Source organism: Protomyctophum parallelum (assembly GCF_964188405.1).
Source record: "Protomyctophum parallelum genome assembly, chromosome: 4".
In the NCBI taxonomy this organism is placed as follows: Eukaryota; Metazoa; Chordata; class Actinopteri; order Myctophiformes; family Myctophidae; genus Protomyctophum; species Protomyctophum parallelum.
The window spans coordinates 16,407,689-16,431,577 of record NC_139700.1 but is presented as its reverse complement, the minus strand read 5'-3'; the positions used below and the strand labels follow the sequence as shown (position 1 = coordinate 16,431,577).

Sequence of the window (23,889 nt, the reverse complement as noted above, 5' to 3'; positions counted from 1 at the left end):
CAAACTTTGCATCTCATTATCAAAGCAGCGTGACTCGACTCCTTCCTCAGGTATTAGGATTTCATTGAAGTAGATGAAAAAGCCACACACACACACACACACACACACACACACACACACACACACACACACACACACACACACACACACACACACACACACACACACACACACACACACACACACACACACCTCATCTTACACCTCGACAGAACCCATCTCCCCCACTATCTCTTCCTGTGCGCCCCTTTTTTCACAGACTTTTTGAAGGCTTTGTAGTGCGTGGTCCCTCCGTCCCTGTGAATCAAAGAGAGCAGTGCCTGTTTGTACCTTCAGTGAACCTGCGTTATCGCAGTGCTGTGAGCATGTCTTTGCAGGGCAGCTAATTAAAGCCAGGCTCTTTGTATGCGTTATCGGTCAGCTCACCATGGGAAATACAGAGACTTATACTGCAGGTATACACAGGGACACGGGCATTCAAGCACACGCACGCACACACACACCAACACACACACAGACAGACAGACAGACAAACACAGACCTGGCTCAGCTGACAGACATATTTCTGGTCCTGTCAGAATCCAGCACAAATAGCAAAACCGGCCACATGTACAGTACGTCTGACGTAGAGGAGATATGAGTCACACAAGAGATTTATCGCTGTGTTTACGAGTCTATTCAGCTCTGCAGCGTCCCAGGAAAACTAAGGAATTGGCTGTGCATGTTTTGGACTGACTTACTTGAAATACTTTCAAATAGTTTCAAAATCGTCCTAAACTCCCAGGCCCATGTTGTGGTTTCTTTCTTCTGGTCATGCACAAAGGCAGCAACAGCTCTGTTCACATTATAGATGGGTGCTGCTGGGTTTTTGCCGCTTTTTTGATCAACAAAACCTGTGTCCTTGGGAAGCTGCTGGTTTGGAATCTGGACAGCAGAGTTGCTGCTGGCTAGGCGGTCTGTCAGCCGTCATTTTATTTTGTCTGTTTAGCTTAACTATATACCGCTCTCTCTGTGTGTGCTTTGTGCAGGTTCATGTCTAAGAAGTACAGGAAGAAGGACCTGAGGGAGAATTACTGCCGCAATCCAGACAACTCCACGGCAGGACCCTGGTGCTTCACCACGGACCCTCAGCCACACCTCAGACACCAGGCGTGTGGCGTACCGCAGTGTTCCGAGGGTGAGCCGCACGCACGCATGCACACACACACACACACAGTATATCTCTGCTGTCGGGAAGAAACCATGACTTAACTCCAAAATGTAAAATTTTCAGGAAATGAAGAACACCCTATATTTTGAAAACAAAGCAATACTGCCTCATCAAAGTTGGTGGTGTGTTTTGTACCAAGCATTCTTTCTACTTTCTTTGGTTCAATATTTTCAAAACAACACACAGATATAAAGGGTGTTCAATAGCACAGAGTATGCAAAAAAATATCTAAAACCTCAAAAATGGACTTAGGTGGTTTCGTCCCGACAGTAATGATATACATATCAGCACGCTAATGCACACATGCTTTCTCTATACTGTAGTGTGCTGTATGTGTGGGAGGCTGCTGGGAGCAGTGCAGATACTCATCTTGAAATAGTGCCCATACCACTTTGCAAATCGCTTCACCAATTGAGACTCGATAGCCTGGAATGAGCCGCTGCAAATTAGGCAATCACACAGCGCCTTACGGAGACCTCTTTAAGTGATGTTGGCTGTGCTCTGTGCTTGTGTGCGTACGTGTGTGTGTCCATGCGTGCGTGCGTGCGTGCGCATGCATGTGTGTGTGTGTGTGTGTGTGTGTGTGGCGGCCAAGGCCAGCTGCAGCAGCTTCCAGGTGTGTGTTTCAGTTTATGTTGTCCCCTCCCCTTCCATCATTCCCAGCTTTCTCTACATGAACGGTTTTCAACCCAAATAAGTCGGCGTTAGTTAGCATGCACATATTAGTTCACTTAGAAACCCTTCTCTCTCAGCTCTCCCAATGGGCACGCACGCACGAACACATGCACACAAAAAGGGTCGTCTACCAAAGGTCTATAACCACTTTGGAAGAGAGCTCTCGTTTCCCACCACCCGAGGCTCAGGGCCTCACGTTATATCACACAACATTACTGTCAGCAGGCCGGCCGGCTCCCTGAAGAGGCTGGATGACGGCGACTGGCGTTATCTAATCAGGGATGATTCAAGCTGTCAGAGGACGGCTCACCTCGGCAGATATGACGCCGTATCATGTTCACGATAAAAGCTAGTATAGAGGTTTGATAACACAGGATGGGAACCGCCGTCTTTCTCCAAGCTGAGCTCCTGCCGATATTTTCTCTCTTATTTTTTCTCTCGACAATTTGGTGCATTCGTAAAACGAGTGCCAGGAAATTAACTGGATTTAATGAGAAACATACATACAGGAACGTAAACACACACATGCACAGGGCAGCGGAGCGTGCGCATAGACGCCCCCAAACGGCAGAGTCATAAACATCTGTTTCCAATTTAGATGCTCTCTCCGCTATTTACCAGAGACGGCGTGCTACACGCCATAATAACACACAACCAATGTCACCGTCGGGACATCAAAGAGAGCCGTATATCTGCATCGGACAAAGGCCACTTGACATGTTAGCATAAACATGTTGTTAAATGTGCAGAAGTTTGCTTGCGTGTATTTGTATGTTTGTGTTGTGTGTGTCCACGGTGTGCTTATGCATGTCTGTTGTTTGTGTGTCTACGTGTCAGAGTGTGTCTATGTTTACAGTGTGTGTGTGGTATTTCTGTGTTTTTGTGTGTATGAATGTGTGTGTACGGTACTATAATCAGTATAATGTCTCTTGTGTGTGTGTGTGTGTGTGTGTGTGTGTGTGTGTGTGTGCGCGTGTGCGTGTGCGTGTGTGTGTGTGTGCGTAACAGTGGAGTGTGTGAGCTGTAACGGGGTAGACTACAGAGGACCACTGGACCACACAGAGAGTGGAAAGGAATGCCAGCGCTGGGACCTGGAGGAACCACACAAACACCTGTACCACCCCAAGAGGTAGCACGCACGCACACACACACACACACACACACACACACACACACACACACACACACACACACACACACACACACACACACACACACACACACACACACACACACACCCCACAAGCATACTTGCACACATGCCCACTCCATCACTTGTAATAAGCCCACACAGGCTTACTGTGATACTGTATGTAATGTGATGCATTCTAATGAGAATACCGTATAACGATCAATTCCTAGCTTCATTCTCCTACGGCCGTATGAGGTGGTAAATCTTCTTTTTGTATATTTGTGGTGAGTTCACGTTACTCCTTCAAGTGGTGGGGGTGATTTGGACCGGGTCGGCGTGCCTTGCCCCTGCATGAGGACTTCCATTCAGAATGCAGTGTGTAATGTGTGTGTTTTAGTAGCTGCGCCACTCGAGAAGAATGCTTCTTTTTTGGCTTAATGACACTAAATAGCTCTGAGCTCTCAGTCAATGGGAAATCAGTGCTGTATTTTCACCCCTACAGTGAGATAAGTGGGTGCTGCTTCCCACTCTGCAGTACTGATTCTCCTAGACCTATCAGCAGCATTTGACACAGTGAACCACCAGCTGCTCCTAGAAACCCTAGCGGAGCTAGGCATCGGTGGAACGGCACTAAAGTGGTTCTCCTCCTACCTCACCGATCGGACCTACCAGGTTTCCTGGAAAGGTCTGCTATCATCCCCCCGAACCCTCCAAACTGGGGTCCCACAGGGATCTGTACTTGGTCCCCTCCTTTTCTCACTGTACACTAAATCCCTTGGCACTATCATCTCTGCTCACAATATATCCTATCACTGCTACGCCGATGACACACAACTGTTCCTATCCTTCCCCCCCTCTGCCACTCAGGTGGAAGAGCGCATCACTGCATGCCTGGCTGACATATCACAGTGGATGTCCTCCAACCACCTCAAGCTGAACCCAGACAAGACTGAGCTTCTCTTCTTCCCAGCTAAGTCCTGCCCTATGCAGGAGCTAACTATTTCCGTAGACAACGCCCTGGTAACGTCTGTCCCAACAGCCAGGAATCTTGGTGTTGTCCTGGACAGTCAGCTCTCGTTCAAAGCTCACATCACAGCTGTCACTCGATCATGTAGGTTCACACTCTATAACATACGACGAATTAGACCGTTCCTCACCCAGGAATCAGCCCAGCTCCTAATCCAGACAACAGTCTTGTCAAAACTCGACTATTGTAACTCCCTCCTTACTGGCCTACCAGCATGTGCACTTAAGCCTCTCCAGCTGATCCAAAATGCAGCAGCTCGCTTGGTCTTCAACCAGCCAAAATTCTCACATGTCTCCCCCCTGCTCCGCTCCCTCCACTGGCTCCCGGTCGCTGCCCGCACAGAATACAAAACTCTGATGCTGGCATTCAAAGCAACCAAAGGTATGGCTCCCCCATATCTTACAAGTATGATTGAACCCTACAAACCCTCCCGCGCACTCAGATCAGCCAACGCAGGGAAACTGGAAGTACCCTCACTAAAAACGCCGGGACAACGCTCCACACGTCCCAAACTCTTCTCCCTTCTGGCTCCAAAACTGTGGAATGCACTTCCCATTGCAGTCAGAACTGCAGCATCACTCCCAATCTTCCGCCGTAGCCTGAAAACCCACCTTTTCAGACTCCATCATGGCCCATAGCACTTACCCTAACCCCTTAGATAGAATTTCTGTTGGCTTAGATAGCATTTGACTTAGACTTATAGCATGTTATGTAGACAGCACTATAATTGTATTGTATATAGTCATAGCACGCCATAGTACATATGTATAGCATAGTAGTGAATATGTATAGTTTATTATGTATAGTGTATGTATAGTTTCATCATATAGATATTCCACTGTTACCTTCTTAGCTTACGCATGTTTCATGATAAATGCTTTTATGTGATGTATTCCCATGCTTTTGTTCTTGCCTAAATGTAAGTCGCTCTGGATTAAGAGCGTCTGCTAAATGCCTAAATTGTAAATTGTAAATTTAATCACAGCCATCTATCTATAAATTCAGTCTCTGTACGTATATGTACGCACGTGTGTACGTCTGTAATTCACATAACTCCAGAACACGACATCAAATTCGACACACGCGTTCCACACCACCACAGTGCAGTGCAGTGCCCGGTGTCGAGTCCGTCAGATAGCCGGTTGTCCAGAATCAGCACAAATGCCTCTGCCCGGGGTCTGGACCTGATCACCCCTATATCTCCATATATGGAGCTGGCCTGTTCTGACATCACAACACTTCATATTTGGGCATGCCCGACACAGAACTCCATATATAGGAATAAAGGGACACAGAGAGACGTCATATACAGAAATCTCCATATATGGGCATAAAAGCGACACAGACAGATGGGTGGAACGGGTAGGGCATCCATCGTTACCGACTCTACAGCCGGGCACCGGTCTAGTATTATTAATTTACTGTATTAGAAAGCCATTCGTGATTTTTGAGGGGCGCTAGCCCCTCCTATATACAGGTTTAATGTTTTTTTTTTAGTTCAATGTTTGTTTTTAAAACGCACCTTGACAATGCAGGGAAAATGTACGTCATACTATCACGCTTGTGTCAGGATGTGGGTGTTCACTTCATGGATGTTTGAAAGAATGCATGTGTTTGCAAGTGTGTGTGTGTGTGTGTGTGCGTGCGTGCGTGCGTGTGTGCGTGTGTGTGTGTGTGCCTGAGTGTGCATGTGTGCCTGAGTGTCTGTCTCTATCTAAATGTAAATGATGTCTGTCTGTCATCTTGTCTGTCCAGTCCGGCAGGTGGTATGGATTAGTGCTGACTCGTTAACACGTCCTTAATCATCCCAGTATTTGTGTAAATGAGGTCCCAGGCTCCCCGTTAGACTAATGTAATGAAAGGGGGTCCTCCTCCACAGAGAGCCTGCAGCCTGCCGGCCAGAAGGGATGACGGCCTGGGGAGAGACTTAGGACACCTGTAATGGCACAGCCTATCGTCTTCTCAGCTCCCCAGAGCACCCTGTAGACTTGCAGATGTAGTGAAAGTGGAATTTCGATTTGTAATTCACACGACGCCGCATGCAACGAGTTGAATTATCGCCCCGCCGTTGCTCCGCTGCTGCTGACGGGGAGTTATTCGGGAAATTAAATTTGTTATGTTCTTTTTAAAGCTGTCGACTGACTCTGGGAAATATTTAGTGGGGCCAGTGTGGAACATATTCAAGAAATAACCGGATTGATTCTGTGCTGAAAGTTATTGAAGACTTCTATTGATCTGTTACTCTGAGGTGGAGTGATTTGGCAGATAAGAACCAGACTTAACCCTGTCTCATCATAGGAACATTCTGAGCGTTCGTCTCAATCTAAGTAAGTAAGTAAGCCTTGTCGAGCCATGATGCCCATAGGCAGGAGCCTATCTCCTGTTTTTGTATAGCATGAGGCAGCTTGATTGTGGTGCTTGAAGTGCACACCCCGGACATGCTCTAGAAGTACACCCCCTGGACATGATGTACAAGTACACCCCCTGGACATGATGTACAAGTACACCCCCTGGTTAGAATCTGGGAATGTAAAAACGTATCCATAATTATGAACTTATTCTGTATTTGTCAGGTACCCTGACAAAGGTCTGGACGATAACTACTGTAGGAACCCTGATGGACGACCCAGGCCCTGGTGCTACACCACCGACCCACACACACCCTGGGAGTACTGCAACATTAAAGTCTGTGGTAAGTGTGTGTGTGTGTGTGTGTGTGTGTGTGTGTGTGTGTGTGTGTGTGTGTGTGTGTGTGTGTGTGTGTGTGTGTGTGTGTGTGTGTGTGTGTGTGTGCCTGCGTGCGTGCATGTGCGCGCGCGTGTGTGTGTGTGTGTGTGTGTGTGTGTGTGCATGTGCATGTGCGTGCGCATTAGTACGGCTTGCCTGATTAGTACGTGATATTGCACACCTGCATGGAACATCATCACACACAGATGTATTCAGAATCAGGTGATCGCAGTGATCCATCATAGAACAGAAATATCTGACTGACCGACTCATCTGACCGGATACATCATCAGTCATGTACAACAAACACAACAATTCAAAACAAACAAAAGTAGCTGGGCCGAGCCCATATTCACCATACTGCAAGTTGGTAAATGGTGCATTTATATAGCGCCTTTATCCAAGGCATAGATTGTGCATTGTGACATAGATTGTGCATTACATTCACCCATTCACACACACATTCATACACCGATGGCAGCAGAAACCATGCAAGGCACCAACCAGCACATCAGGAGAAATTAGGGGTTCGGTGTCTTGCTCAAGGACACTTCGACACTAACTCTGGGGGAGCTCGGGTTCGAACTGGCAACCTTGCAGATACCATCCAGCCACTCTACCCCTGAGCAACCACCACCCCTATAATGCCCAATCCTAAATCTATCCCTAAAACCCAACTCTAAAAAGCATTGCTTTAAAATTACCATTGTTCTTGTGAGGACCAGGAATCAGAATGATGTCACAAAGTTGATTTGTAAAATTCTATTAAAATTAGTTTCTCAGAAGTATAGCAAAGCATGCACACGCACACAGATGCACACGCACGCACGCACGCACGCACGCACGCACGCACTGGTTGTGTCTCCCCTAATAGGCAGAAGGTTTATTTTCCTTCTGCACTATGAGCTTGGGTGTTTATTGTTCTACGCTGCTCCATACGTGCGGTGTACATTCTGCCGAGGGCTCAGTTACTGCTGTGTATAAACGTTCTGCTATACGCGCTAGACACAACACCGGGGTCACGCACACGCGCTACAAGCAGATCACTTACACCGCTCTTCACACCCACGACTAGAGAGAATGTCGCAGTGTGTCATGTAAGCCATGTGTAAGACAAGTGGAGCGTGTGTGTGTGTGCTTGTGTGTGTGCATGTGACCGTGCATGAATGTCTCTACTCTCTACAGCGTATTTTCTTTGCTCCGCCCCTCTGCCGGGCCAACATGGCCACTGTGCTCATAGATCTGTGTGCACGCTTGTTCACCTTAAGGCATCCTGCATCCTTATAGACTCACTAAATAGAGAAAGGATGCAATCATGTCACCCTCCGGGGCTCCTGGGTTGCAATACTGTACTCAGTACTGTACTCTAATGTCGTTGAAGTAGGACTCATGAAATGTGACTCTTTTTTGATACTGAGACAGTCATGGCGGCAACACTAACTGTTCAGGAGACTGTTTTTATCCAAAATGAGTTGATTGCACAGGCAGACTCTTCACATACTAGAGCATGTCTGAAATAAATGTCAGAGCTGAAATTGGCATGTAAATATGAAATAAATGCTTAAACATGTAGCTACTGTATGTGTAATGTTAGAGTCCACAGAAGTGAACCTTTCAAGCCTGTTTTCTCAACACTGCAATAAATTACTCGATAAGCCATATCTCCAAAACTGCTGGGTCAAACTGAACAAACAACATGTCAATTTAAAGCTATGATTCCCTGCTTTCAGAACAAAATCAATGACTTATATCCTCAGTCAGAAATGGTCACAAATGTCCCTGGGACCCATCTAAAATACCTCCCCTAGGTCCCGGGACCCATTACATTGAAAACCTATTTACATCACTGTAAAGGGTAGCAGGGCTGCCCTCGTCGACCCTATGATGTGGAAGAGTTATTGAGGTGAAACAGCTACTGCGGTTTCCAGGAACATGGACCGGGGAAAATGCCAGTGTTGTTGTTGGGCTCAGATCCCCCTTCTCTGCAGGGTCTGGTAGTGGCCCATGCCTGTTACAGTCATCAGCAGCAGTCCTGGCACCGAATTTATTAGATGGCATTCCTCCATATATGTTGGAGCTATAGTGATTCACTCATCCCGTGCTCTGCTTCCCTTCTCTACCACTCGCCAGTCTCTCCACCCGTCCCATTCCATGTCTTTCAGTCCCTCTCTCCCTGTATCCCAGTGTCTATCTATCTGTCTTTGTCAAATGCATCTCTGTCTCTTGTTGGCCCATCTGTGGCTTCCTCTATCTGCATGACCACCCCCCCCCCCTCCCCCTCCCCCTCCCCTCTCTCTCTCTCTCTCTCTCTCTCTTGCTCGGTCTTTCAGCCTCTCTCTGTTCTGATACGGGCGCCTGCCTGCTGGTAACGGACCAAGTTTACGACCCAGTTGGTCTTAATCAAAACAAGGCGGAGAGAGACGCAGAGACAAAGTGTTTCTTTGTCGAGGCCCTGCCACTTTGTTTACCGCCATAACCAGCTCACGTCTATTTTTAGATGCAGCGTACAGGCCGGAGAAGAAAAAAAGAATGGCCTGGTTTAGGGGCCATAACATCTAGGAACTTCACACATTATCATGCACAGGCCATGCGTAACATTCATGAACTCGCGGTCAATGAACTCTCACATGTTGCCGCTTTGGAGAATACAGCAGCTCGGACCCTGCAGAGTCTTACATGCAGAGATTATAGAAGTAGAGCAGATATGGTTTCCGGGCACTCAAAGTTAAAAAGATGAAAGCCTTTAATGTTGGTGTGTAGGTGTGATCTGCAGCCTACCAAGCTGTAGATTCTGAACATGTATTTCTTGTATTGGAGATGTATTTGTTTCCCTGGCACAAAAGGGGGAAATAAAAACAACAAAAACAAAACAAACATATATCGGTTTCAGTGTCGGCTATCGGCTAAATTGTAATTATAATATTATAATATAATATATATTTTATATCGGCCAAGAATTTCCATAGTTTTCAGGCATGACTGGAGTGGAATCCAGTTATAGAGCTTCTGAACCCCTAGAGGGAGCTGTCATATTAATAGCTTTCATAATAAAACCGCTACTTCACTCTGGCATGTGGTTCAGAGTGGTTTTGAAATAATCTTAAAATGAACTATGAACTGTAAGTTGTGGTTTTTGGCTAATGCCCCATGCATCATGCTCTCTCTTTCATCGACAGACACACCTGTGAAAAGCAATGTGATTGAGACGACCGAGTGCTTCCATGGCAGAGGAGAGGGCTACAGGGGAACTGTTGATGTAACACCCACTGGACTCACCTGCCAGCGCTGGGACTCCCAGTCTCCCCACAACCACACCTTCACGTCCAAGAGCTATCACTGCAAGTAAGTCGCATGCAAGCACACACGCATGCTAGGGTTAGTGATATTTTTTATCAAAACCCAAACGTTTTCTTGTATTGCTATAGACTATAGAGTGTTTGTTCATATATCAGTTCAGTGTTTGTTCACTATATATATATATATAATTGCTGTTAACCGAAATAGCACCATTTTAGTGACATCATAACCCTAACCCCTTCCACATTATCATACAACAGCAGCTGTGGGCGAGGCTTAAGTTCAGGTGGGCTATGGTGACAAGTGACAACCAGGCATACTTAATGAACTGGTGGGTGTGGCCACATACAAACATAATTTTAACACTTTCTGTACACTTTTTTGGAAGAACTCTTCCTCCTAGTATAATCTGATGATCATGTTTTAGGGGGCAAATCACGACACCCCATCTTTAACACAGCCTTAAACACAGCCGCTTACATTTCATTATTGCAGGAAAATGCTTTTCAATGGCTTGGAAAACCATTTTCCAGCAATAATGAATATTCATGCAGGATTCCAGGATTTTGCTTCTATTTCTGTCAATGTGGAAACACAGACGCACGCACAGAGGCCACACAGTATAACTATGTCTGTGTGTTCCGCAGAGACCTGAAAGAGAACTATTGTCGGAACCCAGATGGAGAGGATTACCCATGGTGCTTCACCACTGACCCCAGAGTTCGCATGATGTTCTGCACCAACATCCCTCAGTGTGGAGTCCAGAGCACGCAGGCTGACGATGGTGAGAGAAACGGCTGCGCTCATTTGAACAAAGTGTTCCTTTAAATCAGGGGTGCCCAGGTAGATTGTGATCTAGGAATAGATCACACAGGCTGTGCAAGTAGAACACATGACATGCCCCTAAACGTATCATTTATATGAATCAAAAACTATATTTTTGGCATCTGCCACTTGAATTAAGGTGACTTCACTTGATTGACATAAAATGACCCAAAATGCAATAGGCCTACTTTGTTTTCAAGAGTGTTTTGCACCATCACCTTTATTACAAAGTTTTATACAATAAAAAGCCCTACTAATTCTATTTATCCCCTATATTTTCCATTCAAAGTGCGTTTGTCTAATATGTAACTATTTTCAGCATGTAAACAAACACACACAATGTAATTTACAACTAAACGTTGCTCTCAACAATGATTTTGAAAACATTTGAAGCGAGAAATAGACGATGCAGTACCCGAAAATGTATTCCATTTGATCAACACTCACTTCCTTGTTTTCCGAGGCGACTCGTTGCGCTCTGCGTGGGCCAACTTTGAATAGTTTCATTACCGTAAGGAAGGAAATACTTTATTCAATTTATTAATTAATGTATGAAGTGGGATAATGTAAGCTAGCTGGTCATTGTTAATATTTAAATCTATACATTATGCCTTACATAACATTCAAAGCGGGTGTTCTGAACAACAACAACAAGATAGTACATTCATCTCATCTCCTCATTGTGATTCTAGCGCTCATACTATTAGAGCGTGGGAGAGGTGGTGTAGTCATTGTAAATCTCTGCTGCATATACTGTAGTCTCTGCTCTATACTGCCTGCTTGCCAATCTGCCACTCCTCTTTAGTCCCAAAAGAGGAATTGTTGTTTTGGGGGGAATCCAGATTGATTCTCTTTTCATCAGTCCAAAATTATGTATGTATATATAGCCTGTGAACAAGTTGGATAAAACTGAGAAATGTTGGCCCCACTGAAAAATAAAATTGTCAAAGTGCAAAGGCAGGAGCTTTAGGACCCAATAGTAGACAGATAGGCACAGGCAGATGAGCTTCAATGCAATTTTTTTTTTTAAACCTTGCCACAAGGAACTTGAAGTACATACAGTACATCACTAGGAGTTAAATCATGGATACACGAGGAGAACACTACTGACACTGACACTGAACAAACAGGGGAGTATGAATAGACACAGACTAACTAGGCACAGGTGAAACAAAACTCAAAATCAAGACAGGGATTGGCTGGGGGACTAAGAGGACACAGGTGTAAAACAAAGACTAATCACAATACAGGTTAGACAAAGCAGGTACAGAACTACAGGGGCAGACAGGAAGGCACAAAACAATACTACAAAATAAAAGGTACACAAGTTAAAGGTGAAACTCAAACTGTAACTAAGACACAGGGAAAACACAATACTTCAAAATCACAGGAACACAACAGAAAGGTAAAACAATAACAAAAACCAAGTACAGGGTACACAAGAAAACAACACGTCACGGACCGTGACAAAAATAAAATAAAACTAAGAAAACACTCCGGAAAGAATTGACTCAGCCAGTATACAGTACAGTACTGGTGATGGAGGGGTCATCAACATGGCTACACTGTACTGTATTTCTTGTACCCTGCGGTTCACTCACATCGGTCCCTGCAGTGCAGATCTGACCAACCGTTAACCGAGTCACCAATCATATTGGTCTGAGATGATGTTTCCCCTCCTTCCCTATGGGGAACCCACTGAACCCACTGGACTGTGGGAATAACTGACCACCCCACACATCACACAAACCATCTCTGACAGCTGATGATAGCTCCACTGTTGGACTTGGACGAAGTGAGGACAGGACAGAGGATGCGCCCAGAGGCCCATTAGCGCCGGCCGGGCGGACATCTTCCCGGGGCAGGAAGATCGAGACATGGACGTGAAAGAGACTTTGCATCCACATATAAGCTCAACATACAGAATTAAATTAAATCTCTCCAGGGGGTCCCGGCGACATTTATCTGAGCCTGTGTGGGCTTGCCGTGGGATTGCGAGCTCATGCTCGGAGGTTGTGTTGTGGTCTATACTCCCGAGGGTTGAGCAGCACGTTTCCCACAGGCAGATGAGAAGCAGAGTGATGGACATTTCAGAGACCATATACTGTATTTATGGAGCGTTGCTGTGGGCTTGTATGGGCTCCCAGCGAAGCAAGCTAGAGATAATGACAGCCACGGCGGTTTGGGCTCTAGGAATTTCTTTAGTTTTCTTTGCCTATTATTCACTTTGGTTTTACAGTAAAACAAATACTGTGTATAGTCCACACAGACGTATTGTTGTGGTGTGTTGCCTGTTTGTGCATGATGGGTTGAGTAACGACTATTATGCCGTGCACAGCATGATGTGTGTACAGTAACTCTGATGTGTTTCTGCAGGGATGTGTGTACAGTACAGTGACTGTGTTGTTATTGTTTGCACCAGAATGCTACGAGGGCTTTGGAGAGAATTATAGAGGGAAGCAAGCTAGGACACGGTCCAACCTGCCCTGCACACCTTGGAGGGACCACAGCAACAGGTAAGCTAAGGCTACGTAATTGACTCCTGTGTACACCTCTCCATACATTTGTTTTCCACATACATAAATATTATACAACATAATATGAATGCATTTTGTACAGTGTATGTTCATATTCTGTTCATATCCAACCATATTCATACTGTAGCATACATATAGTGTAAAATTGTACATTCACTGCCCTGCACATATTTCCCAGACATACAGTATATATATATATATATATATATATATATATATGCATTTTACCCATTGTTATAAATAAAGTCAGAATGCTTTTCTTTCAAACATTTTGCGGATATAATGTCTCATTTATATACGTATAGTTGTGCACCAAACTAGCCGATCGACTATCTAGATCGGCTATATACAAATAAACAAACCCACAAGACAAACACAACCCCTCCCACCCAACCCCTCCCCCAAAAAGAGTATACAAGAAGGTACAATGAAGAAGGCAAAGAGATGGGGGGGGAAAAAAGACCAAAACGTGTCTTATTGGAGGTCCAATAACTCTTGCCAATATACTAAGCAGAAGTGACTGCAGGTGTCCCCCCCCCCCCCATAGAACCATGTGTTTGAACCTGAGAGGTGAGGCGCTGCAGTCCGGTGGCGTATAGGCATGCAGTAGGCAACCCGTAATTGACCTCTAGTTAAGTTATATTGTTGCTATAATGGAGGTTTCGGCATGCAGGGCCCTGGTGTTTCTCAGAGGAGAGAGAGAGAGAGAGAGAGAGAGAGAGAGAGAGAGAGAGAGGGGAAAGTCCTGAGGGTGCCGTGATGATGACTCCTCGCCTAGCTCTCTCCTCGCTGCCCTAATGGCCCCGGCCGGCACGGCCCGGCCGAGCTCGCGTTTTCTCTGGAGGATGACCTAACTCGACAGGAATGACGGCCCAGTGATAACTCGGCCAAGGGAGAACATACACTTCACGCCTCACCTCTGACCTCCCCCTCCCGCCATCCACACACCCCCACCCATCCCCCCCCCCCCGCCGCCCGCCGCCCGCCTCCCTCCTCCGAACACTTCAAAGCCAATCAGCTCCGCCGCCTGGCTCCCCGCCCAAGGAGGTCAAGAGATCAGGGCGAGGGAGTCACAGGAGGGGTTGTTTATGGTAGCTGCTAGAGACACAACAGACACTAAAGTGCACAAACATGTGGAAATGTCATGCAGCAACCAATGATGTGCACGTTCAGTGTCCGGCAATCTCTCTCCTCCCTCTCCCTCTCTCTCTCTCTCTCCGTTTCTCTCTCTCGTCCTTCCTTGAGAATTCCTTCCCCATGTTATCGCCCCAGAAATCCAGTTTGTGGTTTTTCCAAAAAGTTGCTCTCGATCCTCCCCCATGTGTGGGATACATCTGCATGTAAATGCATTGAATGTGCGTGCGTGCGTGCGTGCGTGCGTAGGTCAGTGAGTAATTCCCCCTGTAGAGGAATCACCACCCCCACCCCCGGCCCAGGGGGGAGGGAGAAGACACAGCTGTATATGCTCTCCTCTGGAGGAGCACATATCATAGCCGTCTGTGTTGGTTTAACTTCGGTAATACTAATGGCGCTTAATCGGTACTAAATCCTTTTCAATTTTCCTCCACTAAAGCAATTGTGCGTGCGTGCCGTACGACGAGCTCCCTCTTGTTCCCCGTGTGCTCCCGGGGCATTCGTTGAGCGGTGGTTATCTAGTAATTGGTATGATCGGCTAAAATATGATTATGGTCTCGTGTTGTTGTCTCGGGTATTGCTCGAGTATGACTGCAAATAGTCGTCTGTGTGGTACATTTATATGTGTGTGTGTGTGTGTGTGTGTGTGTGTGTGTGTGTGTGTGTGTGTGTGTGTGTGTGTGTGTGTGTGTGTGCGTGTGCGTGTGCGTGTGTGTGCGTGCATGTGTCCGTCCAGTGGAGAAAGGGGCATGCTGATGGCTGACCTGGAGGGCCAGGGGAACTACTGCAGAAACCCTGATAAAGACAAACACGGACCCTGGTGTTACACCAATAACTCTGCCATACCTTGGGACTACTGCAACGTTAAACCATGTGAGTTGATTCGCACGCACCCAGGATTGACTGTGTGCTCAAATCGTGGATTGTAAATCCAACAGTGTAGTAGATCTGTCTTCACTCCATCTCTGCACACACACACACACACACACACACACACACACACACACACACACACACACACACACACACACACACACACACACACACACACACACACACACACACACACACACACACACACACACACACACACACACACACACACACACACACACGTCACACACACACAGAGGCACATATAGGCACATAGGCCATGCACACATACTTTATCGGCTGTGTGTGTAGATCTGTCGACACTATCAGGTCAGTGTGTGTCAGAGGAGATTCACAACTCATCAGGAAGATGTGGGGGTCCGTCTAACCATTCCCACATGGGGCAAGGGTCAGAGGCAACGTGTGCGTGTGTGCGTGTGTTATGTCTGTATGTCTGTCTCTGTCTACATTTTTGTCGGCCCTTGGACTCCTCGTATGCATGTGGTGCTGCGGAGCATCAGCGCATGTCAGTGACTTTTGATCTTATCTGAATCGATGCTCAGTCGCCCATCAGTTGTCTTCTCTCTCTCTCTCTCTGTCCCTCTCACTGCAGGCGAAGCGTCACAGAATATGATTCCAGCGGGTGAGTTTATGTGCACCCCACCAGACTGTCTGGATATCTGTGAGCCTTTGCATGAGTCAGCAGTCGGCATTGTTTTATTTAATACGCTGCTGGGCAAGTAACGCAAGTAAAGTGTTGGAGGAGCTCAAACAAGCAATTATTTTTTGCTCAACTCAAAATATGTTTCAGTGAGAAATGTTAAAAGAAAGCTATCGCGATGGGGTGATATATTTTCACTGGGTTACTTTGCTCATGCTTGTGGGTGCATGTGTCTGTCTTCCAGGTGAACTGTCTCCCTTCCCATGCTTTGTCCATAAGAGGACCAGGATCGTGGGAGGAGGTCCAGTCAGCATTTCAGGTGGAAGCTGGATGGTCAGCATCCAGAGAGGGTAAGGCAACACACCTGGAATACCTAGCTAATACGTTGTTATACTTTTCAACCCGGGAACACCTCTGTGTGTGGTTGTTGCTATATACTAATAGCAACATTGTGAAAATAATAATAAAAACAATAATTTAATAAATAAATTACGTTTTTCAGAAAACCTTTCATAATGGGGCCTCAATTCAAGGTTTTTCAGGACAAGGACCCCTTAGCTGAGAGAGAGATGAAGCAGGGACCCCTTAGCTGAGAGAGAGATGAAGCAGGGACCCCTTAGCTGAAAGAGAGAGAGATGAAGCAGGGACCCCTTAGCTGAGAGAGAGATGAAGCAGGGACCCCTTAGCTGAGAGAGATGAAGCAGGGACCCCTTAGCTGAGAGAGAGATGAAGCAGGGACCCCTTAGCTGAGAGAGAGATGGAGCAGGGACCCCTTAGCTGAGAGAGAGATGAAGCAGGGACCCCTTAGCTGAGAGAGAGATGAAGCAGGGACCCCTTAGCTGAGAGAGAGATGGAGCAGGGACCCCTTAGCTGAGAGAGAGAGATGAAGCAGGGACCCCTTAGCTGAGAGAGAGATGAAGCAGGGACCCCTTAGCTGAGAGAGAGAGATGAAGCAGGGACCCCTTAGCTGAGAGAGAGATGAAGCAGGGACCCCTTAGCTGAGAGAGAGATGAAGCAGGGACCCCTTAGCTGAGAGAGAGATGAAGCAGGGACCCCTTAGCTGATAGAGAGAGAGAGAGAGAGAGCTGAAGCAGGGACCCCTTAGCTGAGAGAGAGATCAAGCAGGGACCCCTTAGCTGAGAGAGAGAGATGAAGCAGGGACCCCTTAGCTGAGAGAGATGAAGCAGGGACCCCTTAGCTGAGAGAGATGAAGCAGGGACCCCTTAGCTGAGAGAGATGAAGCAGAGACCCCTTAGCTGAGAGAGAGATGAAGCAGGGACCCCTTAGCTGAGAGAGAGATGAAGCAGGGACCCCTTAGCTGAGAGAGAGAGATGAAGCAGGGACCCCTTAGCTGAGAGAGAGAGATGAAGCAGGGACCCCTTAGCTGAGAGAGAGAGATGAAGCAGGGACCCCTTAGCTGAGAGAGAGATGAAGCAGGGACCCCTTAGCTGAGAGAAAGAGATGAAGCAGGGACCCCTTAGCTGAGAGAGAGATGAAGCAGGGACCCCTTAGCTGAGAGAGAGAGAGAGAGAGAGAGAGAGAGAGAGAGAGAGATGAAGCAGGGACCCCTTAGCTGAGAGAGAGATGAAGCAGGAACCCCTTAGCTGAGAGAGAGAGATGAAGCAGGGACCCCTTAGCTGAGAGAGAGATGAAGCAGGTACCCCTTAGCTGAGAGAAAGAGATGAAGCAGGGACCCCTTAGCTGAGAGAGAGATGAAGCAGGGACCCCTTAGCTGAGAGAGAGATGAAGCAGGGACCCCTTAGCTGAGAGAGAGAGAGAGAGCTGAAGCAGGGACCCCTTAGCTGAGAGAGAGATGAAGCCGGGACCCCTTAGCTGAGAGAGAGAGATGAAGCAGGGACCCCTTAGCTGAGAGAGAGAGATGAAGCAGGGACCCCTTAGCTGAAAGAGATGAAGCAGGGACCCCTTAGCTGAGAGAGAGATGAAGCAGGGACCCCTTAGCTGAGAGAGAGAGATGAAGCAGGGACCCCTTAGCTGAGAGAGAGAGAGAGAGCTGAAGCAGGGACCCCTTAGCTGAGAGAGAGATGAAGCAGGGACCCCTTAGCTGAGAGAGAGAGATGAAGCAGGGACCCCTTAGCTGAGAGAGAGATGAAGCAGGGACCCCTTAGCTGAGAGAGAGATGAAGCAGGGACCCCTTAGCTGAGAGAGAGATGAAGCCGGGACCCCTTAGCTGAGAGAGAGAGAGATGAAGCAGGGACCCCTTAGCTGAGAGAGAGAGATGAAGCAGGGACCCCTTAGCTGAGAGAGAGAGATGAAGCAGGGACCCCTTAGCTGAGAGAGAGATGAAGCAGGGACCCCTTAGCTGAGAGAGAGAGATGAAGCAGGGACCCCTTAGCAGAGATAGAGAGAGAGCTGAAGCAGGGACCCCTTAGCTGAGAGAGAGATGAAGCAGGGACCCCTTAGCTGAGAGAGAGATGAAGCAGGGACCCCTTAGCGGAGAGAGAGATGAAGCAGGGACCCCTTAGCTGAGAGAGAGAGATGAAGCAGGGACCCCTTAGCTGAGAGAGAGAGCTGAAGCAGGGACCCCTTAGCTGAGAGAGAGAGGGACCCCTTAGCTGAGAGAGAGATGAAGCAGTTGGTGTTTTAACTTTGGGGGAATCACTACTAAATGATTTTAGATTTGCTATTTACTCATATACACACAATAAAAGTAAATACTGTACAATGACCCACAGATGAGATTTAGATCATCATTTCTACTGTGTTTTGCTGAACTACAGCAAGTCCGTTCATCACAATATAAAACTTGCCATTTCTGCCAATTAATTTGATGTTTTTCTTTTTAAATTAATTAATTTTCAACCAGTTCCACTCCAATAACAAGAGCAATGGTTCAGCAGTAATTCACCACAAACAAGGCTTGTGGTGGAAAAATAACTGCACTGCTGCGATATCTACAGTATATGCACCCATTAATGTTTGTTAGCCTCTCTTCAGAGATGCATTGTCCAGATGCTTGTACTCCACAGTGGTGAGCCACTTAATTCGATGAATAATGTGTTGTGTTCGTTCAGGTCAATGCACTGGTGTGGCGGCTCCCTCATACGAGAGAAGTGGGTCCTCACTGACCGCCAGTGTTTCTCGTCATGGTAAATTCTCTCCCATTTATCTTTGGCTACGTTCAGACTGGCAGTCCAAATCGGATGTTTTTTTTGTCAACTTTGTCAGACTAGTGACTTTGTCTGACTAGTATTTGTTTCACTGGGAAAACAGAAAACAGGGTCTCAGCAGCATGTGGTGTTTGTTACAATGGCAAAAAGAGAGCCTGTGGGCTGTTCGCTCTCTCCTTTTATACTGGGTGGTGATGAGGCCCAGGTGTGTCACAATCTCCACGACACGCCTCCAATCTCTACTGCCACTCCCACCATCCATCATCAGCACTGGAAAACACTAACAGTGGATTATACACAGACCAAAACACCACTAGGGCCACATAGGACCGTAACAGGCATATCCAGATTGGAATTTGGAATCAGATTGGTTAAAATGATCCAGTCTTATCAAGCAGCAAAAACACATGTAAACTGATTTGGGCGAATAAGATCTGAAGCCCATTCCTGTGGTTTGAAATGTGATTGTAATCAGATTTCTGAAGATGTGCGACAAGTTCAGATTGTGTGGCATTGCGACGTATTGTGAGCTTGGGGATCTGCTATGTTTGGCATTGCTCATGCCCGTCATCACTTCGTTACTACAGCTACCAAATGCAGATAGGTGGACGATGGTGCACCAATCCGATCTGATCACAAATAATGGACTGGACAGTCAGTTGTCAAGATCACATTTGAGAAACAAATCTTTTTACCTGCAGTCTGAACAAAGGCTTTGTCACTCACACACTGTTCTTTTCATATTTCATATTTCATATGTCCTTGTTATGTCTTCTGCGTTCTCCTCTTGAAGCTAATGTGTTACAACACAATATCCTTATAGCTGTGTGCTGCTCTTATGGTATGACAAAAAGGGGTGCCCCTACTAAACATTTGCTTCAACATAGTGTATCTATCCATAAATGCACAGGATATATCTGTGTCTGTGTGTGAATCCTGTTGTACACCAGGTACAGGGCATAGCAGTGGGCGTGGTTTTCTGGGTCCACAAAAACAAGAGATGTCGGAGCCAATTTCCTAATCTGTCACGTTATTAAGTCATTCATTTTTCCCATAGATTTACAAAAATAGTTTTATCAATTATTTTAAGCCTAGAATCAAGCCATCCAGGATCATGGTTAATCATGCCCATAAAACCTTTGATTCTGTGAAAACTTGAATTAATAAAAATATATAATATTAATTTATTAAATGTAATATCATATGATTAAATATTCAATTTAATTATATGTTTTTTCACAGAATCAAAGGTTCTATGGTCACGATTCTAGGCTTCTTATCAAGTTAGTAGCTTGCACAACTTGTCTCCAACTAGTCTCCAACTTTGTACCGGGTGCGCAGTCGGAACTCTCGTTTGAAGGCACTTTTAAGTCATTTAATTGTTGGCATGGTACGCTGCAGAGCAGCAGCACAACAAACGCGTTTCGGCATTCAAGCCTTCATCAGCGTTGTCTGCTGGAGACACCAGAAGGGTCACATTTTATAGTCTCCCGTGTAGACATACATGACTTCACAGCCAACTTGTACCAAAAGTGCAAACATACACCAGCTCAGAACTTCAGACAGAAACTTGATAATAGACATCGGAGTCCTTAAATACATACATTTTGTCAGAATGTCAGAGTCCTTTGTCCCATATAAAAGTCCCAGGAGTTCGGCAAATGATTCTAGGCATAAAATAATGTAAACACCCATGCCGTTGTCAGCATTGTAAAGTGGTGGCTACCTTGGGGGTACACTTATCGGAAAAATACTCTCTCCATCGTAAACACAACAAGACATTGATTTTCTAATTGTTGTCTGACTGAACTAATTACGGTGAATTGAACTGCTTTAGATTTGTAAGCGCGGTTTATACTGATACTTGTAGATGTACATCTGCTTCATTTTAATTTCAGACGGTCGTTTAGTAAATTACAACATCATCATTTAAACCGTCAGGGAAATTAGTCTCTGCGCACTGTGTGTGTGTGTGTGTGTGTGTGTGTGTGTGTGTGTGTGTGTGTGTGTGTGTGTGTGTGTGTGTGTGTGTTGCTGTTCCAGTGTCTACCTCTTTATAGTAAGTTATCAATCTGGGAGCTAATTGCTCCACAGGGGTTAATAAGGTTGTGTTCTTTGCACTGTGATGCAGTGTTCCACAGGGGTTAATAAGGTTGTGTTCTTTGCACTGTGATGCAGTGTTCCCGATCTGAGCGAGTATCGCGTTTGGCTGGGAGCCTCCGATATCCAAGAGGGAGCGCCTGATTGGTCCAACAGGCAGGAAGTCAGCATTGCTCATGTGATATGTGGTCCTGAGGGCTCCAACCTGGCCCTCATAAGGCTGTCAAAGTGAGTGCCTGGGAAAAATAAAACCCCACATTTGTTTTACACGTTGTGTTTGTTTGTTTTGCTTTGTTTTTGTCATTGAAAGAACAAAGGGGAAAGACATATTTCATGTTGTCTTTGTTCTCTTCGTGTCTTCAGCCCAGCCCTCCCAGCAGACAATGTTCACACGATTCAGTTGCCTGTGGCCGGGTGCTCAATCCGAGAGGGAACGATATGTAAAATGTACGGATGGGGTGAGACCAAAGGTACAGCTATTTCATTTACCTACAGCTACATATTATACATACTGTACATACGGTACATATATACACCGTGCATGTGTGTGTGTGTGTGTGTGTGGACTTTCAAACTATGCAGTGTGTGGACTGCAAAACATTTGGTCATCCCAGTTTAGTAATAATTTGGACGACCGTTGAGCCGATTCTAATATGGCTCCGAGACATGGACACTTCGTCATCATCAAAGAAATTAGAGAAACGGTTGGATGGCACTTACACCCGCCTTCTAATGAGAGCCACTCATCGACTAATCTAATATACGGCAACCTTCCCCGTGTTTCCTCACTAGTCCGATCCAGGAGAACACAGTTTGCCGGCCATTGCTACAGAGCGTGCGTGAGTGTGTTGGTTGGTTGGTTCAGGTGGAGCTGTAGTAATTGCCTGCTGATTATGTTTTCCAGGTACAGGTCATGACGATGTATTGAAGGTGGTTGACCTTCCCATTGTCAGCAATGAAAGGTGTAGAGAGCTGCACCGAGGAAGCATCGACATCACCAACACCAAGATCTGCGCAGGGGGCAAGAAGAACGAGGGAGTTTGCGAGGTAATTCCACTAATTGTTTATTGAGCAGCTCTCACCTCTATCTAAGTACAAATATTTTCCAAGCGTAACGCAAGTCTCTGGTTTGCCTCTGTATTTGGTCAATTCTGTCACACTTTTTATAATTTTATAATTTTCTTTTCTTAGGGGGTGGTCCGTCACTTTTCAATAGATGTGCCCCAGACGTTAGATATCACACTGAGCATGTTTCGACGGACGTCTAATTGCTAATTATCTGGCTAATACGAGAATAGAGAAAACATGAGAACATTGAAACATGTTCATTGTCAGCGTCTGGTCGCTATTATTATGATATACCTTTGAAGTTGTAGCTCTGTGAGTGTTTCTCAATTTGTTTTGGGCCAGCCATGGTCAGTATCTTGGTTAGGGTCAGTGCTCCTGGTACATTGGCACATGGGCAACAAATCTTTTTAGGCAAGCTTTCAACAAATGTTTCTTTTTTTTTTTTGCATCCACAATATAGATTTCTTTGTCAATTTTGTAGATTTTTGACCCTTAATAACGTGACAGATTAGGAAATTGGCTCCGACATCTCTTGTTTTGGGAAAGAATGATTCACACTCAGCTGATTAGGGTGACTGAGATCATAAAAACAACATGGCCGTTTTGTTTCTGGGTGTATTATTATCCTGTTTCTGCACCACTTCCAGCAGCCTACAGTATATACAATATGAGCGGTTTTGGATGTTATCTCCATATTTAATGTCCGTCATCAGGTGTTATCAACACCATTCAATGCAGCTAGCATGGACATACATACTAATGTTGTTGCCAGCCATTGTCCGATGTGGTGTTGGTTGCGTTGTCCGACTATTACAAACCGTAATGGTTAAATCTAACCCTAACCTCAATCTTAACTGGCTACGTAATTCCCATAACCTCATATCAGTCTTAACCGGCCACGTAATTCCCTTAACCTCATATCAGTCTTAACCGGCCACGTAATTCCCTTAACCTCATATCAGTCTTAACCGGCCACGTAATTCCCTTAACTCCATATCAGTCTTAACCGGCCACGTAATTCTCTTAACTCCATATCAGTCTTAACCGGCCACGTAATTCCCTTAACTCCATATCAGTCTTAACCGGCCACGTAATTCCCTTAACTTCATATCAGTCTTAACCGGCCATGTAAGTCAGTTTCACAATGTTTTCACTTCAGCGGCAGTAGTTTCACTTCCGCATTTCCTAGTCGCCTACTCGCGGTATAGGCAGTATGTGGAAATGTCCATTCTGGCTGCATTGAAATTGTCTTGATAAAAACATACTGGTGATTATAGGTTGATAACATTCGAAGCGGGTGTATATAATCCATCTATCTTTATTCTTTATATATATTTGCCTAACTCCATTCATCTAATTCAAAATACATACTCTTTGCTCTCCCATCTGCTGCAGAGGGACTATGGTGGCCCTCTGGTGTGCCAGGACGGCGAGATCAGGGTCATAATGGGTGTGAGCGTCCACGGCAGGGGCTGTGCGCGCGCCAACCAGCCCG

At 46.0% G+C, this 23,889-nt stretch overlaps 1 protein-coding gene across 1 annotated transcript in view; it reads left to right on the top strand.

Annotated features, from left to right (window-relative positions):
* The window catches only part of hgfb (hepatocyte growth factor b), a 32,498-nt gene that overhangs the window by 8,071 nt on the left and 538 nt on the right, over positions 1-23,889 (top strand). The window contains exons 5-18 of the mRNA XM_083763488.1: positions 1,029-1,177; positions 2,894-3,014; positions 6,618-6,736; positions 9,948-10,113; positions 10,716-10,852; positions 13,316-13,409; positions 15,301-15,437; positions 16,051-16,080; positions 16,343-16,448; positions 19,131-19,205; positions 21,405-21,554; positions 21,690-21,796; positions 22,231-22,373; positions 23,790-23,889. The exon at positions 23,790-23,889 is cut by the window's right edge and continues 538 nt beyond it. Coding sequence (XP_083619614.1) covers positions 1,029-1,177; positions 2,894-3,014; positions 6,618-6,736; positions 9,948-10,113; positions 10,716-10,852; positions 13,316-13,409; positions 15,301-15,437; positions 16,051-16,080; positions 16,343-16,448; positions 19,131-19,205; positions 21,405-21,554; positions 21,690-21,796; positions 22,231-22,373; positions 23,790-23,889 — 1,634 coding nt within the window. The remainder of the gene's footprint in view (positions 1-1,028; positions 1,178-2,893; positions 3,015-6,617; positions 6,737-9,947; positions 10,114-10,715; positions 10,853-13,315; positions 13,410-15,300; positions 15,438-16,050; positions 16,081-16,342; positions 16,449-19,130; positions 19,206-21,404; positions 21,555-21,689; positions 21,797-22,230; positions 22,374-23,789) is intronic.